Raw genomic sequence first — 17846 nt, 5'->3', positions numbered from 1 at the left:
CAGAGCCTGCTTGGGATTCTCTCTCTCTCTCTCTCTCTCTCTCTCTCTCTCTCTCTCCACCCCTCCCCACTCACACTGTCTCTGTCTCTCTGAATATAAATAAACTTTAAAAAATCTGTGTAAATTTAGTTTAAATGGTTATCGCTATGCTGAAAGTTTAAGAAAAATCCCAGGTCATGTTTATATAGCTGACTTCATTATCTTAAGTGTTTTAATATCTTTGATGTAAGAATCACGTCTTCATATTACAATACTCCCTCGGTCTACAACCGTGCCACAGGTGCAACACACCCGTTCTTGTTGCTGAGGTGGTCCTACCTTCCTGGGGACCGACTACTAAATGCGTACTTTGTGGAGGGGTGGCCGAATGCCCTTCACATGCCTCCCCCAGCTCGAATGGGGACTCAGGTCTGTCCCTTGCTTTCTTTATGACGAATCTCACAATCACAGTGCTTTGGAATGACCCACTGAGGGGAAAGGCAGTCATTCCCTCCCAGTAAACTGTCCCTGGAAAAAGTCAGTTTGTCTCTTGGGTCTGACACTATCACCAAATGACCCCATTTCTGTGGAACTGTAATTACAGCCTTTATGAGAAGCGGAGCAATCTTTTCGTCTATTCCTCCCCGCCACGGTAATCCCCCACAGCATTCTAGTCCAGCAAAACCGATACAAGTTTACAAACTAAGCTCTCTGGTGTCACGAGTTTATTAATTCTGCACATGCTTGTCTCCAATTTCCTGGATTTTGTTGTTGTCGTTAAAGGGAGAAATCATTTGGGAAGGATAGACTGTTGCTTGCAAATGTTAACTTTCTAAATGTTTATTTTTGAGAGAGAGCACACACGGGGGAGAGACAGACAGAGAGAGGGAGAATGAGAGGCTCTGAAGCGGGCTCTGCGCTGAGACAGCAGAGTGCCCAATGCCGGGCTCGAACTCATGAACGGTGAGACCATACCTGAGCCAAAGTCAGGCGCTTAACCCACTGAGCCACCCAGGCACCCCATGAATGTTAACCTTCTACGCAAAATAACAGAATATTAGAACCGAATATTAGAAACCTCAACGTGACCGAAACAAAACAAGACAAAAACCCTCTTCTCGCAGTTAAAGAAAATAAGAAGGAAAGAAGATACTTCATGTGAAGACGAAAATGTTCCCATCTCCCCCAGATGAGACACGTAATGGTTTTACACGTCGGTACCCTTACTGGGGGGTGATCCTAGGCATACAGTAAATGTCCCAGGGGAAAGTAAGACCCATCTGTCCTCGGGTCCAGCACGAAGTTGTCTTTAGGACACTGAACCTTTAATTTACGTGGCACTAGTGTGCACGCCTTGGTTTGGCTTTGTTCCGTTGTTACCAACCCTTACTGAGCACTGGCCACAGAACAGACCCGTGCGGCGTCCTGGGCCAAATCTGATCTTCAGCAATCTCTTTCCTCTAACAGATGACAGAGGCTTCACGGGGCCCCTTCCACAGACTGAAGGCAAGGGTGAAGGGATGTCCTGACGAAGGCACGTCCGTCCCTGCGGCTAGAGAAATAACTCAAAGCACAGGCGCAGTGGGGGCAGGGCGGCAGTGATGACCAGGGTAAACACAGCACGCTAGGCGCTAGGCCGCAGCCCATAATCGGAGAGCTGGCCGGGGGCCCTCTCACACCCACCCTCTCCCCTGTCTTAAGCCACATCTCTAATCTGAACTGACTCACTGGGCAAAGATGGACAAAACCAGCTGTTAGGAATGAGGTCATGTTTTTTAAGAAGTTTCTTATTATTTCTCTGGGTTTCCTGGCATCAAAATTCCACATGGGAAGGGAGTGATTTACAGCAAGCAGACAAACCTTGGACTCAAGCCTTGGCTCTGCCAGTACTAATTATGTAACTTTGGGCTTCTCTGGGGCTTCGATTTTTAATCTATAAAATTGAACCAGTTGGCTGGATGCTCTTTAAAGTCCTTCTAGACCTAAAATTCTTTGATGCCATTAGCGTTACCAGATTTAGCAAATAAAAATACAGGAGGCCAAGGGAAATTTGAATTTCGGTAAACAATGCAAAATTCTTTAGTACAATCACGTCCCGCGCCCTGTATTTCATCTGGCAAGCCTAATTCCATGATTCATACGCCTCTCCGGGATGAAAGCAGATATTCCAGCAAAAGGGAAATGCCCGTTCTTGGGGAAAGGTTGTCAAAGCTGTTAATATTCTTACATAGATTTACATCAGGAACCATGACCTCTACCGTGTGTCTTGACCTTCCTATCGTAACTAGACCGACTTGTCACTGTGTTCCACCTTGACCAGACTGTTTGAAAAGATATAATCAGTGGTACCTGCAGGCCTCAGGGTCCCACTCCTCCCCACCAACACTCAGCCCAATGGCGACTTGAAAACCAGATTTCCAGGCCCACAGAAAGGCAAGTGGGAGGTTGGGCTGAAGAAGACAAAAGGAAGAACAACGAGGAAAGAGGAGAAGCTGAGGTTCACAGGCGGATAATCGTGAAGAGATGAGTCTTCAAATGTAGCATGAACTTCCACGGGGACCAGAAAAGGAGACCTCCAACAAAGATGAAGACCTGGGTAGCGGAAAGGAAGGCCCAGGAAGGCGGATCCCGTTGTCACAGCGACACAAAGAGGCCTGCGGAGAAGGTCCTCTGCCATGTCTTGGCTCGCTTTTCCTTCTAGGTTGATCTTAACTCTTATGCTCTGCTACGTAGGAAGCGTGATCAGAACACTCCCACCCAAACGTCACGGAAAGCATTCCTGCACAAAAACAAGAGAATTGGTTCCCCCAAAAAAGAGAGAAGAGAGGGACTGAAGGAACAAAAACAAAACAAAGATAGAAGTGGCCTACTGAACTGTCAAATTTCCGTGCTTTGGGCTGGAATTCTAAAACTGCACACCTCCAGGCTGGCAGTTTGGTGGTAGTCAGAAATTTCGATTGGTGGTTTTGCTTCTTTTTTTTTTAAATTAATCAATGCAGGGAAATGGGTGATTTATTCACATATAAAGTCAGTGTTTTTTATTCTTTTGAATATTTTCAAAATATTTAAAACCCTTTTTTTTTTAAATGTCTTTATGGCTTTTTGTTTTCTTTCAAGGCAAAGAAGGCAACCTGCTCATGCAAATGCTGACCAAGCTGCAAACACCTGAAGAAAAATTTGACTTTTTATTCAAGAAGTATGCTGAATTGGTAAGATCTCTGATTAGCTCTTTTTGTCAGAAAGATTCAGGCTCCGGTTAGAGCTGAGAAAAGGAGGCCGTTCGCTTTTCCTGTACCTCATTATAGACCATAGCTGGCTATCTCACATACGCCAGAGTGAGGATCCGGAAAAGCAGAATTTTTTTTTTTAAAGGAAAAAGAAACAAAAACCGAGGGCAAACAGCAAAATAAAGAAAGAAGACAGGGACGCCTGGGTGGCTCAGTCAGTTAAGCGGCTGACTTTGGCTCAGGTCATGATCTCACAGTTCGGGGGTTCAAGCCCCATGTTGGGCTCTGTGCTGACAGCTCAGAGCCTGGAGCCTGCTTCAGATTCTGTGTCTCCCTCTCTCTCCCCCTCCCCCCCCCATGCTCTATCTCTCTGTCTCAAAAATAAATAAACATTAAAAAAGAAAGAAACAAAGAGGATAGAGTTGGAGTCTACTCTGCCTTCAATTATATGTATAACTTGGGGGGTGGAAGAAAGAATTATAGATAATTGAAAGCTGTGGATATTTTGAAGTTCTTTTGGCTTTGTAATATAACAGAAATATACTCCACATAAGGGCAAACTTTTGTTCAGTTCTTGTTCCTAGGTGTTTTGAGGGGCCCCCTCAGGAAGGCAGAGGGATGAGTTACCCTCAATTTGTGACACATTCTCATTTGGTCTTGAAAACTTTATTTGTGCACTCACTCATTGATTCATTCAATCAACCATTCATTCATTCATTCATTCAACCATTCATTCATTCTCTTTGATCTACATTCTTCTCCCCGCCCCCACTGTGGCAAAGTGTCTGATGTGGATTACTTTGCGCCCAGTTCTAAGACCTCCTCGTGCAGGCTCCCTCTGGGTAAGAGAGGGCCATTGGAAGGCAGGGAAGCCACCCACAGACATCAGAGAATCCGGGAAGTGCCTGGTCCCCCCACCAGTGCTCCTATAATGGGGCCACTTGGGAAAAAGAGGCGGGTTCAGGGAAACACCACTCCCGCATGGGCACTCCCTTATGGAACCCGCGGCTGGGATGTGACATCCTCTCAAGTGGGGCTAGCCAACGTGCTTCTCCTTCATTCCTGCTTGCTTTCCTTAAAAGAAAAAAAAAGTTTCATTTATTCCTGTTGGACAAGCTGTCACAGGAGAATGAAACTAAGTCCACATACAGCAAAACAGTTCCTCCAGGCGGCAGGTTGAAGGCAGATGGACCTTTACCACTAAAGCAGCTGGATTCAGAGCCTCTCCCTGGCATGGGCCCTTCTGAGACCCTGGACGTAATTCTCTTTTCTTGATTTTGGGTTTTTATGTGTCTGTGTTGTTTTCATGATTTTGTTGGTGTTGGTTTTTTTTTTTTTTTTTTTTTTTGCGTGTGTGTTTTGTTTTAAAAAAAGGGGCCTCCAAACTCCTTGTCTTATCCCTATTGATGGAGTGGAGTTTAACAAGTGACTTGTCTTTCTTTTTCACTTGGACTTTCATCCTGTGATTCCTGTCCTTCCTTTTCTTCCTTTCACCTTGACGCATTCTCTGTGCTGAACTATCCTGCAGTAGACCCAGAGGAATTCTGAGGCCCTGAGGGACTGCCTGGTTGTTTATCTCTGCCAATACTTTTTAACTGGCTTATAATCACATAAACCCCACATCATGATGATATAAGAAATACTGAATACACGCAGAAATATCTCTAATCCCATAACCCTTAAACACAAACTTGGATTTATCCCTCTTCCTTCCCAGTTTTGCTACATAGGCAGAGATACTTTTTATAATAATTACTATAAGGTACCTATACTTTGGAATCTGGCTGGGTTTTTTTCTTGGGCTTTTTGGGGGGGTTTTTTGTTTTTTATTTTTTTTTGTTGTTGTTCGTTTTTTGTTTTGTTTTTTTTTTTTAATCTCATAGGACATTTTCCCATGTCGGTTAGAGTCTTTACAATTATATTTTGTAACAAGCTATGTTATTTTCCATTAAGTAGCCATTATCTACCGGTTCCCTAATTTGGGGACATTAGATTCCTTCCACTGTTTGCTTTACCAAACATCACGGCAGTGAATACCGTCATGCTTTACATGTGTTCCTTCTTCATTTTATGATCTTTGGGAAAAGTTCCAGAATTGGGATTATTGCATCAAATAGCATGAATGCCTTTTGTTTGTTGTTGGGCTTTTTTAACGGTCATATTACTTTCCAAAAGAATGGTAGAAATTTATGAAGCAGGCATCAGTGCATCAACTTGTTTTTATTGCAACTTATTTAACATTAGCTATTAACCTTCTATGAACAATTTCGATGCCATAAAGTAAGTTAGGTTTCAAAAATATTTTTCCCAAAAGTAAGGCCCCCATTCTGACCTGTCCATCCTTGCTCTTTTCAGTATTTTCCACATCGTTTTTCTCCCTTTGCCCCTTCAATTTACCTCCTCCTACCAAGGCCGTTCATGTTTAGTTTCTAGTGCTATGCTCCATACTTGGCTGGATTGAGCAGCATTCTAGCCTCGCACAGGAAGCCATGTTCAGTGCCCGCAGCCCACAGCAGCAAATCACTTTGCCCGTCAGTCCAAGATTTTTTCTTCCGGAGCCAGGGCTGTTCACCATGGGATCTCCCTCCACCTACTCACTCTCCTAGTCAAAAGTCACCTCACGGAGGTTCTCTTTCCAGACAGCCTACTCAATTCAAGCCTTACTCACTCTACCTTGGCATTTATGTCCTGTCCTGTAATAGGACACGACATAAACTTTAAAACCCAGAAGATCATTCTAGAAAAAAATGAATAGGAGAAAATTGGCCCCAAACCCATTACATTTCCTTTTCAGAAAGGAAAAATTTTGAATAATTTCAATCTTTTACCTGGAGACTAAAACCCATTTCATTGCTCACTGATTTGGGTATTAATATAGAAGATGTTTTGAGAACAAACTGAGGGTTGATGGGGGGTGGTAGGGAGGGGATGGAAGGTGATGGGTATTGAAGAGGGCATCTTTTGGGATGAGCACTGGGTGTTGTATGGAAACCAATTTGACAATAAATTTCATATATTAAAAATATATATATATATAGGAGATGTCTGACGTGTAGATGTTAACATAGAATAAATTATCAAATTCAAAGCTGTGAATCAAACAGCCTCTCTAGCTAACTTACCCTTACAGATTCTGAATCCTGTAATATAATCTACTACTCTTTTCATTAATAAATAAAGATACCTCATGACTAAATGAGGAAGTGACCTAGGAGAAGTATTTTTTCTAAGTTTCCTCAGTTTTAATGTAGTTACAACAAATCACTAACACTATCGTGATTTGGTAATTGGCATTAATTTTATTTTTTAACTTAGTAATAAACAAGAAGATAAGAAAAATAGCAGATGAAAATCCATTCGGCCTGTTACAATTGTACAGAACAGCTGTGTCTAAGTGCATTATTAAATCACTAAGCCAGCAAGTATTTGACTGAAGTTGACTCAGCTGCAATGCGTTTGCTTCTGTTCATTAAGAAACCATATATGTGTTCACAAGTCTGAAGTACTTGAACAAAATTAGCCACACTCTTTTACAAAGTGTCAGAAAGTTAAGCATTTTTATTTAGAGCAAAGCAAGATAGACCCAGCTAAATGTCAAATGTGTATGACCTTGGAGTGCACGACATGGTTGATAAGCAAGCAAGTCCTCTCTTCCAACTTATGAAACACAGGTAGGGTATCTTCCTCCTGATGCTCAGATAAATCCATATTGGGCAGTGTTCCCCAGTCAAGGGAAGTTTTGTTCACCATGGGCCAAGAGTAAATCTTTCTGGAGATATTCTGGGTGACACAATTGGGGGGTGCTACTTGCTTCCAATAGGTTGGGGACAAGGATACTGCTAAACAGCCTACAATGTCCAAGATGCCCCCCCCCACCACAAAAAAATTATGCTGCCCAGTATGTCTAAGTGCTAAGGTTGAGAAACCCTGACATATGATTTAATCTTCAAAAGATAAAGACTAAATCATAATGGCAATAACAATAATAACAATATAAATTTCAGCAAGAGATAATAGGTCATTTAAAAGGGAAATATGGGGCGCCTGGGTGGCTCAGTCAGTTAAGCATCCGACTTCAGCTCAGGTCACGATCTCATGGTCTGTGAGTTCGAGCCCCGCGTCGGGCTCTGGGCTGATGGCTCAGAGCCTGGAGCCTGTTTCCGTTTCCTGTGTCTCCCTCTCTCTCTGCCCCTCCCCCGTTCATGCTCTGTCTCTCTCTGTCTCAAAAATAAATAAACGTTAAAAAAAAAATTTTTTTTTAATAAAATGCAAATATAAGCACAAATATAACTGTGGACAAAATGAAAAGACCTCATCTATCCTCCTAACAGGAGGCTTGCATGAGAAACATATAATAAAATATCAATGATTTTCCAATTGAATCTCAAGAAGAATATCAATTTCAATCGATGTTTACAGTAATACAGGTCTAGTTTTTCCCGATGCTAATTCTCACTAATAAATAAAAATTGCCCATAAATGTGAAGACAGAATATCTTGTGTGGATATCCCCAGCTTGATCTGGCAATGGTCATTTTAGCGTGGCAGGAGGGAGGGAGGAAGGGAGTAAAATAAGATGTGAACTGAAAAAAGTGCAACAGTCCTGTTCAGCTAGTTCAGAAAGAACAAATGCTTTTTCAAGACAGGGAAACTGAGGTACAAATGAGGGCTCATGTCATGTATGTAATCACTTGCATCAGGCTCTTCAAGGCTCTAGGAACACCTGGGGTCACTCCCCGGGGCTTTTCCTCCTCTTGAGCCCACAAGGTCCTAACCAGGACAAGCACCTACTTGGATTAAGCACCATTCAGACAGGCAGGGAACTGACCCCAGCAAAGGAAGAAGGGCTCTGGACCAAGGGCTGCCCTTTGCATACAGTCTCACTGATTGTCAGTCTGAGATCGAAATGCCTGGAGCATGCTAGGCTCTGGTGGCTCCGTTGGTAGATCCCCAAACTCCTCCCACCAGAACCAGAATTCCATTAAAATGTTGCCAAATTTGGCAAAAAAGAATACAGAACACCCAGTTAAGTTTGCATTTCAGGTAAACAATATGGTTTTCCAGTAAAAATGCCCCATGTAATACTTTAGATACACTTTTACTAAAATGTAATTTATTTGTTTGAAGTTCAAATTTAACTGGGTATCCTACATTTTATCTTGCAACCCTATCCCAGAACTTTAGCATCCCAAGATGGAAAGTCCAGTGGAACATGGGTATCATTCTCCATGCCATCCCTGATACTTCGTGGTAGCTGTTGGAGGAGGGTGAGAAGAGACCCCAGCTGTGGTTGGCAAAAGCCAGTGTCCTGATTTACTAGCCATAAGCATGGAGGGTGGGGGTGGTTGGAGGGCAGGGCATGTTACAGATACTTGCCCTTCACGCTGTGCAGTGGCCACTTCTGAAACTGGTGGAAAATCGCCAATCGTAGATAGTCGATAGGTACTTTCTCTTCTCACCCTTTTTCACGACCCCCAGACTTCACCTTCCATTTACCAGGGGGCTGTTTTATCCTTTTTTATTTTTTAAAAAGATAGCTGCTATAAGCTTGTTTTGAGAAAGAATTCTGAGAACAAAATATAAGCTGAGCAGACACACTGTTGACCATTGCCCCAACACAAGGCATTATCAGGGATTCTGGCAGCTTACAGATTCCAAGATATGCCTTTCTATATCGACTCAAATCACTGGATAGAATCAAGAGAAAGAAAACTATTTCTAGAGCACCAAAAAGAAGATCAGAGCAAAAAGAGATCATTATAACCATAATGATAAGGAAAAACCTATCACTGACATGGTCTAAAACCTGTATCTACAAGTATTGCAAAGTCCCATTTGTGAAGTTTATTTGACTACAGGGGGGCAGTGATGACAGCAAAAAATGTTTCCAACAACCACAGAGGGGTCTTTAGGTACTTCCTCTTCCGCGTCTTTTCGATCCACTCAAAAGTGATCCCCGCCATTTTATTTTTCATGTCTGTACCCCTCACGTCTAGCTGGATGAACATCGCACTGAGCAAAAGAAGTTAAAGCTCCTACAAAAGAAACAGGTACAAATGCAAAAAGAAAAGGACCAGTTGCAAGGGGAACACAGCAGAGCCATCCTCGCTCGAAGCAAACTGGAGAGTCTATGCCGGGAGTTGCAGAGACACAACAAAACGCTGAAGGTGTGTACTACCACCTGTCTGAATAACACGCTTGCATGCTGCACAGACACAGCCTTCTGCTACTCACGGAAAGAGTGCAAGTTTCTGACTTTCAATAAATCATTTTACCTCCCCAAGCCTGTTTCCTCAGCCCTAAAACGGGGATCCTACCAACCTCACTGGGTGGCGGGGGGGAAAATTAAGCGAGGTCATATACTGAGAGTGCTACACAGGCCCTGACACAGAACAGGCTCTCAGTAAAACGTGTGGCATCCCCGCTTACCTTTTTCTTACCTTGAGTCTGTATTATTTTATTTTTTTCAAGGCAGACCTTAGTTCTACACTTGAAAATACAAATTTTCAAAAGTCAGAGTTTTGTGTTATAATGAAATCTGCATGACATGAGAAAAATGGACAAAAACTAACTGACCCCATAAAGCAAGACTGAGAGCCAGAATGTCAATAGTCCGCTGAAAACAGAAGCTACTTGAAAAAACACTGACACTCTTCAGACTTAATGATTCAATCTAAAAATAATAGACTGATCACTTCATTCAGGCTGCATGGGTTTCCTTAATTACAGCGCAAGCCTCTAGCCGTGTGCCTAATTTGATTACACACAGACACTAGTTCCATTCAACAAAGCAAGATGCAGCACTCCCCAAGATAATACCGCATGTGTCCACAGTCCCCTTTCCAGCTGAAGATCTTAAAGCTTTTGACAAACAATAATTAATTAGGCATCAATATTCCTGTGAGATAGTTATTGTCACATGTGTTTAAAAGGAGATACTTTAAGAAGCAGAGAGATTAAGATCACTGCCGCGTTTGCACAACAGAGTTGGGAAGGAATATGGCTCTGCACATTCCAGATGGTTTTTTGATATCTGGGAAATGGAAGGCCAGTGTGATGAACTATAACTCTCAAATCACAAGGTGTAGGAGAAGGACTCCTGGCATCTCTTCAATCATTGCACTAGGGACAATGGGAAACGCGGGGTAAATGGCAGCCTCGGGACGGGAGCATCATTCTCAACTCAAGATACATATTCAAGTCAATAGCACCCTGTGTTTACCTAAGTCTGGCTTTCAGTAGTGTTGCATTGTAAGGAGATAAAAATTAAATCAGATACAGTGGAATGAAAGATATATCAACAAAGATATTTAAAGAATGAAATGGGGTGGCTTGGGCTCTTTGGGTAGCATTCAAAGACAGAATGATGGAAGTGGCAAAGACCCTGTCCCTACAGGGTCCACGCCCTCACTAACAGCTTCCAGTTGCGGACAATGAAATATCATTATTATGCCAGGACTTGTGCTAAGTGCCTTACATACGTCATTTTATCTAATTTTCAGAATAACCTTAACAAGGGTTAACACCTCCATTTTATTGGTGAATAAACTGAGACTTGGCAGTCCCAATCAGTTGCCCACGGTGTAATGTTGCACAAGCAACAATTAGCTCTGGAGCATTTGTCTTTACTGAATTTTTGTCTAGTTGTTCTATCAACTGCTGAGGAAATCTCCTAGTATAATTGTGGAATTGTCTACTTATCTTTTTAATTATGTAAATGTTTGCTTCATGTTTTTGAAGTATTAATATGATGTGTATGCACATTTATTATTGTTTTTTATTTAAAATTTTTTTAATGTTTATTTATTTTGGAGAGAGAAAGACAGACAAAGCATGAGTGGGGGAAGGCAGAGAGAGAGGGAGACACAGAATCCGAAGCAGGCTCCAGGCTCTGAGCTGTCAGCACAGAGCCTGATGCTGGGCTCAAACTCGCAAACTGTGAGATCATGACCTGAGCCAAAGTAGAGCACTTAACCGACTGAGCCATTCGGGTGCCCCTCACATTTACGATTGTTATGTCTCCTTGATAAATTGACTGTTTTATCATTATGAGATGTCCTTTGGTAATAATTGTTATCTTGATGTCTATATTATCTGATGTTGACATAGCTCCTCCAGTTTTCTCTTATTGTTTGCATGGTATATCTCTTTCCATGCTTATTTCTAAGCCTGTACCTTTATATTTAAAGTGAGCCCCTTGTAGACAGTATATAGTTGGACCTTACTTATTTTCATTCTTACAATACCTCACTTTTAGAGTGCTAGTCCATTAACATACAATGTAATTGGTCATGTGGTTGGGTATACTTTTACTATTTTATTATTTATTTACTATTTGTCATCTCTGTTTTAGGGTCCTCTGTTCTTTTCCTGCTTTCCTTTGGATTATTTGAATATTTTTAATAAAATCCCGTTCTAACTTATCTCTTGGATTTTCAGTTATACTTCTTTGTATTTTCAGTGGTTGCTCCATGATTACTTATACATTCTTAACTTTCCACAGCCTACCTGGAGTTAACCCTGTTATCATTTCACATAAGGTGTAGAAACACTGCAACCTAAATTGGTCCATTTACTGCCCCCCACCTTCAAACTATAATTGTTATGTGTATTGCATTCACATACATTGAAAAAGCCCATGAGGTACTGTTATCATTTTTATTTTAAATGATCATATGCATTCTTTAAAAAAATTAAAGGCAAAGGGGCGCCCGGGTGGCTCAGCCCATTCAATGTCCAACTCTTGATTTCGGCTCTGGTCATGATCTTATGGTTGTGAGATCAAGCTCCACGTTGGGCTCAGTGCTGAGCATGGTGGCTGCTTGGGATCTTCTCTCTCCCTCTCTCTCTCTGCCCCTTCCCTGCCCCTGCTCTCTCTCAAAAGAAACAAACATTAAAAATAATAATCATAAATAAAATAACATTAAAATTAAAGGTAAAAACTGTTTTTTACTTACTCATATATTTAAATTTTGGACATTTTTTATTCTTTCTGAAGCTTCAACTTTCTGTCTGCTGTCATTCCCTTCAGCTTGAAAACCTTCCTTTACTATTTCTTGCCATAGAAGTGTGCTGGCAATTAATTCTCTTATGTATTTATCTTTAATCTTTAAAAATGTCTTTCTTTTGTTTTTATTTTTGAAGGTTATGGTTATTGGATATAAAATTCTGGATTGGCAAGATTTCCCTGTTTTTCTTCTCTTTCTTTCTCTCAGCCTTTTATAGGTTCTATATTCTGTAATCTAACCTCCCATAGTTTCTGATGAAAATCAACAATAATTTGAATTGCTGTCCCCCAGGATGCAATGATGCCATTTATCTCTGGCTACTCTCAAGGTTTTTCTACTGATCATTGGTTTTTAGAGTTTTGACCACTTTAGATGCTGAGCTGCAGTTTTCTTCATATTTATCCTATTTGGGATTTGCCAAGCTTCTCTGCATCTGTAATTTATGTCCTTCACCAATTTTGGTAAAGTTTCAACCATTTTTCTTCAAGTATTTTTTATGTTTCATTCTCTCTCCTTTCCTCCTAAGATTCTAACCTCATGTGTGTTCAACCTTTTGCTATTGTCCCACACACATTCCTTGGTTTCTCTTCACCAATCCTTTTTCTTCTAGCTTCAGATTAGATCGTTTATATTGGTCTAGCTCCCATTCACTGATTCTTTCCTCTGTCATCTCCACTCTGCTCTAAGTCTGCCCAGTGATTTGTGAATTTCATATTTTGTAACTTTTAACTGCAGACTTTCCTCTTGGTTCTTTCTCATAGATTTTTTTCTGTCTTAGATTTCCTATCTTTTCATTCATTAAGATAATACTTTCCTTTATAATCATTAAGCATACTTATAACTCCTGTTTTTATATTCTCCCTTGCTAATTCCACATCTGGGTCATTATGGAATAGGCCTCCTCCGATTATCTTTTCTTATGAGAATGGGTCACATTTTCTTAGTTCTTCATATATCTAGTCACTGCAGACTATACTCTGGGTGTTGCAGCTGTTGTGTTGTGTAGCATATAGATTCTACTATACCCCTTGAAGAATGTTATTGTTGTTGTTGTTGTTGTTGTTGTTGTTCTTTTTAAGCAGGCAATTAACTTGGTTAGAGTCAAATTGCAAATTCTCTCTCTTGGGCAGCAGCTCAAACTCAGTTCATTTCTTTTTTCTTAATTAGGCTGCTTTGAGTCTGCCCTGCACATGTGTGGTTCAGGGTCAGCCAAAATTTGGGCAGAATTTATTCACAGAATTTAAGGCTCTCTCTCTGACTCTCTCTTTTTTGGGAATCTCCTCTCATCTTTCTTTTTTGTTTTTTTTTTTTTTAGTCTTTTTTAATGTTTGTTTATTTTTGAGACAGAGGGAGACAGAGTGGGAGTGGGGGAGGGGCAGAGAGAGAGAGAGGGAGACACAGAATCTGAAACAGGCTCCAGGCTCTGAGCTGTCAGCACAGAGCCCAATGTGGGGCTCAAACCCACAAACTGTGAGATCATGACCTGAGCCAAAGTCAGACACTTAACCAGCTGAGCCACCCAAGTGTTCCTCCTCTCATCTTTCAGTGGCTGTAGTTGCCCGTAACTCTTCATTTCTCGGACCAGAAACATGGTAGGTAGGTTTTCGATGAGAATTTTACCCATCCTATGCAACTGCCAATTTCAGTCTTCATTCAAGCTAAAAGCTGTTTTAAAAAATTGGGAAACTTGGGGCGCCTGGGTGGCTCAGTCGGTTAAGTGTCCGACTTCGGCTCAGGTCACTATCTCTCGATGTGTGAGTTCGAGCCCCGCGTCGGGCTCTGTGCTGACTGCTCAGAGCCTGGAGCCTGTTTCAGATTCTGTGTCTCCCTCTCTCTCTGACCCTCCCCCGTTCATGCTCTGTCTCTCTCTGTCTCAAAAATAAATAAACGTTAAAAAAATTTAAAAAAAAAAAAAAAAAAAAATTGGGAAACTTACAGTATACTATTTTTTACAGGGGTCAGCTTCCCTCTAGCATCTGCCTGATTCTATCTTCAGTTCTCCAATGTTTCTAAGCAGTTGTTTCTTGCATCTTGTCCAGACCTTATAGTTATTATCTGTAGAAGGGTCAAAGTGGTATGAGCTTCCTTAGCCATACTAGTGAAACAACCTAAGTATATCTACATCTAAAATCCATGTGCTGAGAGCTTGGGAAGATATAGAAAAAGAATGCATGCCAGGCTCTTCCCACCAAAAAAACTTAACTATTACTATTTTTTTTAATGCTTATTTTTGAGAGAGAGAGGGTGAGCAGGGGAGGGGCGGGAGGGGGCGGGGAGGACGGAAGATCTGAAGCAGGCTCTGCCCTGACAGCAGCAAACCCAATGTGGGACTCAAACTCATGAACCATGAGATCATGGCCTGAGCTGAAGTCAGACGCTCAACCAACTGAGCCACCCAAGTGCCCCTAACTATTATTGTTCTTTATTAAAATTGATTCTTCAGTGAATCCAAAAAAAAAACCCACAAAAGCTCATAATTTAGAATAACTTAGAAAAAGACGAGTGAAGTTCTGAGACATGGGTTTATTTCAACAAAGTATTCATATATTTGAAGCAATAAATGTGAACTTCAAACTATACTGAGAAAGAACTGTCCACTAAGAGATGGCTAAGTGTTTCAGGAAACACGATTTTAGTAAGTGAAATATTTAGTAAATGAGAATATCACAGAATTTTAAGTGGAAAGGACTATAGGACTCATCTAGTCCAAGTTACTCATGTCTGTATGTAAATTATTAATTTATTGGTTCATTGAATAAACACTTACTGAATACTTATGAAGGATGTGCCAGAGCATAGCATCAATTCTGAGATGCACAGTGATGCACAGTGATGCTTGCAAAGTCTGTTTTCTTAGTTATTTCAGACTTTGCCTCTCAATCTTACTGGCATTACTAATTTCCACTTTGAATTTCCACTTTGAAAATTTTACCTTTGACACCGTCCAAATTATTACAAATTCTTTATCATAGAATCAAATTTTATAAAATTTTGCTAGACTTATTTTTCTCTCAAAAGAAACTACTATAAAATGCAAAATGCTATTTTTGGGGCCAGGATTAGGTGCTATGATGGTTTGACCTGTGTTTAATACCACCCTAACACCCACACCTTCTTTCGGTAGCCAGTTGCCAGTGACAAGCTCAGACTTGCTGACTATCATGGGATGGTTCTTTCATTTACTCGTTCATTAATGGATGGAATACAAATGCCAATGGCATTCAGATCATAGTCTGTAGTTCTAGAACTAGGAACCCGTTGACCTCTAAGCTAATCTGGAGCAGTAAGGAGACAATCACTATCATAGGTATATTCAGTGACTCTTAGCAGCTGGCCATAATCATTCTTAGTGAAATATATATAGTAAGCGCTAGCCTACAAACTTCAGGGAAATACCTCAGTTAATTTCCTCAGATTAAGAAGGGTAGGTATTTCCTATAATAACCCTAAAAAGTTGTCATTCAATGTTTACACCATGACTTAATTATGATTCAGGTATCAGGAATTCTATAAGAGTTGGAGAATATGTTAATATTGTAGCATAAAAAGGACACTTACTGATAAATTCATATATTTCCAGAGCATAGTTTTTAGCATCCGTTTTTATTTTGATCACATTATTCAACTATCATAAAAAAAGATTTGCACAATTCCTTCTATTTAAATCATTATTTCTTTTTAAAATTCCTATTACATAATTTGATCATGGGAGGCAACTAAATGTAGTATAATTTTACTTGCCAACCATGAACAAGCTCTCATAGTAACAATTAATCAGAAGTGAAAGGCATCCTAAAATGTCTGGATCACTTTTCAGCAGTGTCTCTATCTTTGGTATGATAGAGCAAGATTAAACCCTTTGATTCTAAAAGAATGAGAGGAATCATCACAAAGCAAACAATTCTCAATATAGATATGGGGGAAATTTGGGCACATTGTTGGTAGTTAGCAATGAAGGCAAAGTTTGGATTTAGGAGAAAAGAGAACAGAAATGATATAAAAGTTAATTTCCAATTCTTACATGTTAACAAAGCGGAAGAGGGGAAAATTGGATGTTTCATTTGAGAGTTAAAAAAGATTTGAAACGTAATATTGCTTTCAGATTCAAAATTTACATTGAACATCTCAATTACCCTATGTGACACATGGTCTGATTGTTCTTTCAGAAATAAAACATCCAGCAAATTTTCTAAGATTTCTTTTTACATTCTTGAATTGCTGTAATTGATCTATAGCCATCTTCGTTTCCTTTTCAAGCTTTTTGATAAAGTTTTTCTTACTAAGAGAAAGTTTGTATTGCGATCACTTCTATTTACAAAACTTGGGTAACACAATTATGCAGTTAACATGCTGTAGTTTTTTTTTATAGAGGAATATAAGATCTATTATTCTTCTTTCTGCACCAAACCAAGGAAACACACACAGGATCTGTCTCATCGATCAGTAAAGCCGAGTGGCCTTTTTTCCAGGCCACAGACAAGAAATCAAAACCGTGTTACTGTGTGTTTGTTAGGAATCGCTACAGCTTATGCACTCAGCAGGAGACCCGTCATCTTTTAAAACCAGCCTATTCATCACCAACTATCAAATTCAAGGCCCTCATTGCACCTGCTCTGAGTGACTGACTGTGTATTTACAACTGAAACCTTTGCTCACACATTTATTTTGGGGCTGAGCAAGGTTAGCTCCAGAGAACTGAGGAAAAAATGTCCTGCTTACCCTACACACTAACCTCCTTTTATGGACCTAACCCTGCGTTCTATAAACCCAGGTGCGTGCAAACCAGCATAACAAGACTTTGCTTTTTATCCACAGGAGGAAACCCTTCAGAGGGCCCGTGAGGAAGAAGAGAAAAGGAAGGAGATCACAAGTCATTTCCAGACTACTCTGACGGATATCCAGGCCCAGATTGAACAGCAGAGTGAGCGAAACATGAAGCTGTGTCAGGAGAACACAGAGCTCGCAGAGAAACTGAAAAGCATCATTGATCAGTATGAGCTCAGAGAGGAGGTGAGAAACACATCAAACAACTTAGGGGCACTATATATAGATCCAGATCTGGGCTGTGAAGGTGGAGAACTAGGTAATAAGAAAGTTATGGCCAGCCCTCTCAATTGATTAGTATTTAGGATCAGATGTCTTTTGGTAGCCAAAATTAAAACAGGAGGTATTGCAAAATACCTGGCTGAAAGTCATACGGGATTTCTTCAAAACCGGAATCATTGCAGAGCAAAGCAATAAATAGGAAGTAGTAGGCCATCAGCACAGTTATCCTTGAAAATAGCATTTATCGATTTTAAAAAACATTGTCTACAGAGCCGAGAAATATCTCACACACTCCTTCTTAAGAATCATCATGTCACGTAAATGAAGGGTCTGTATTCTATATGTTCCACAAGCCAGTAATAGTATTAATGATGTAATAATTATAATATTAATGGTATTATTTATTCAGTGCTGAATTGGTGCCAGGAAAGGTGCTGAGTACCGCACTTTACATACACTATGTCATTACATTGTCTCGACAACCTTATGCCCTAGATAATACCCTATTACCCACATTATATAGATGGGAGGCATAGGCTATGAGGTTAATCACCTACCCATTGTCACAAAAGCCAAAAGAGTTTTG

The 17846-nt window shown here is 40.5% G+C and overlaps 2 protein-coding genes across 3 annotated transcripts in view; one reads left to right on the top strand and one right to left on the bottom strand.

The window, feature by feature from the left end:
* The window catches only part of HECA (hdc homolog, cell cycle regulator), a 232788-nt gene that overhangs the window by 104031 nt on the left and 110911 nt on the right, over positions 1-17846 (bottom strand). The gene's annotated exons all lie outside the window — the stretch shown is intronic.
* Positions 1-17846, top strand: part of TXLNB (taxilin beta) — a 51275-nt gene that overhangs the window by 8892 nt on the left and 24537 nt on the right. The window contains exons 2-4 of the mRNA XM_042987237.1: positions 3097-3188; positions 9203-9373; positions 17030-17224. Coding sequence (XP_042843171.1) covers positions 3097-3188; positions 9203-9373; positions 17030-17224 — 458 coding nt within the window. The remainder of the gene's footprint in view (positions 1-3096; positions 3189-9202; positions 9374-17029; positions 17225-17846) is intronic.

Source organism: Panthera tigris, chromosome B2 (assembly GCF_018350195.1).
Source record: "Panthera tigris isolate Pti1 chromosome B2, P.tigris_Pti1_mat1.1, whole genome shotgun sequence".
Taxonomy (NCBI): domain Eukaryota; kingdom Metazoa; phylum Chordata; class Mammalia; order Carnivora; family Felidae; genus Panthera; species Panthera tigris.
This window is presented reverse-complemented; position numbering and strand designations above follow the sequence as displayed.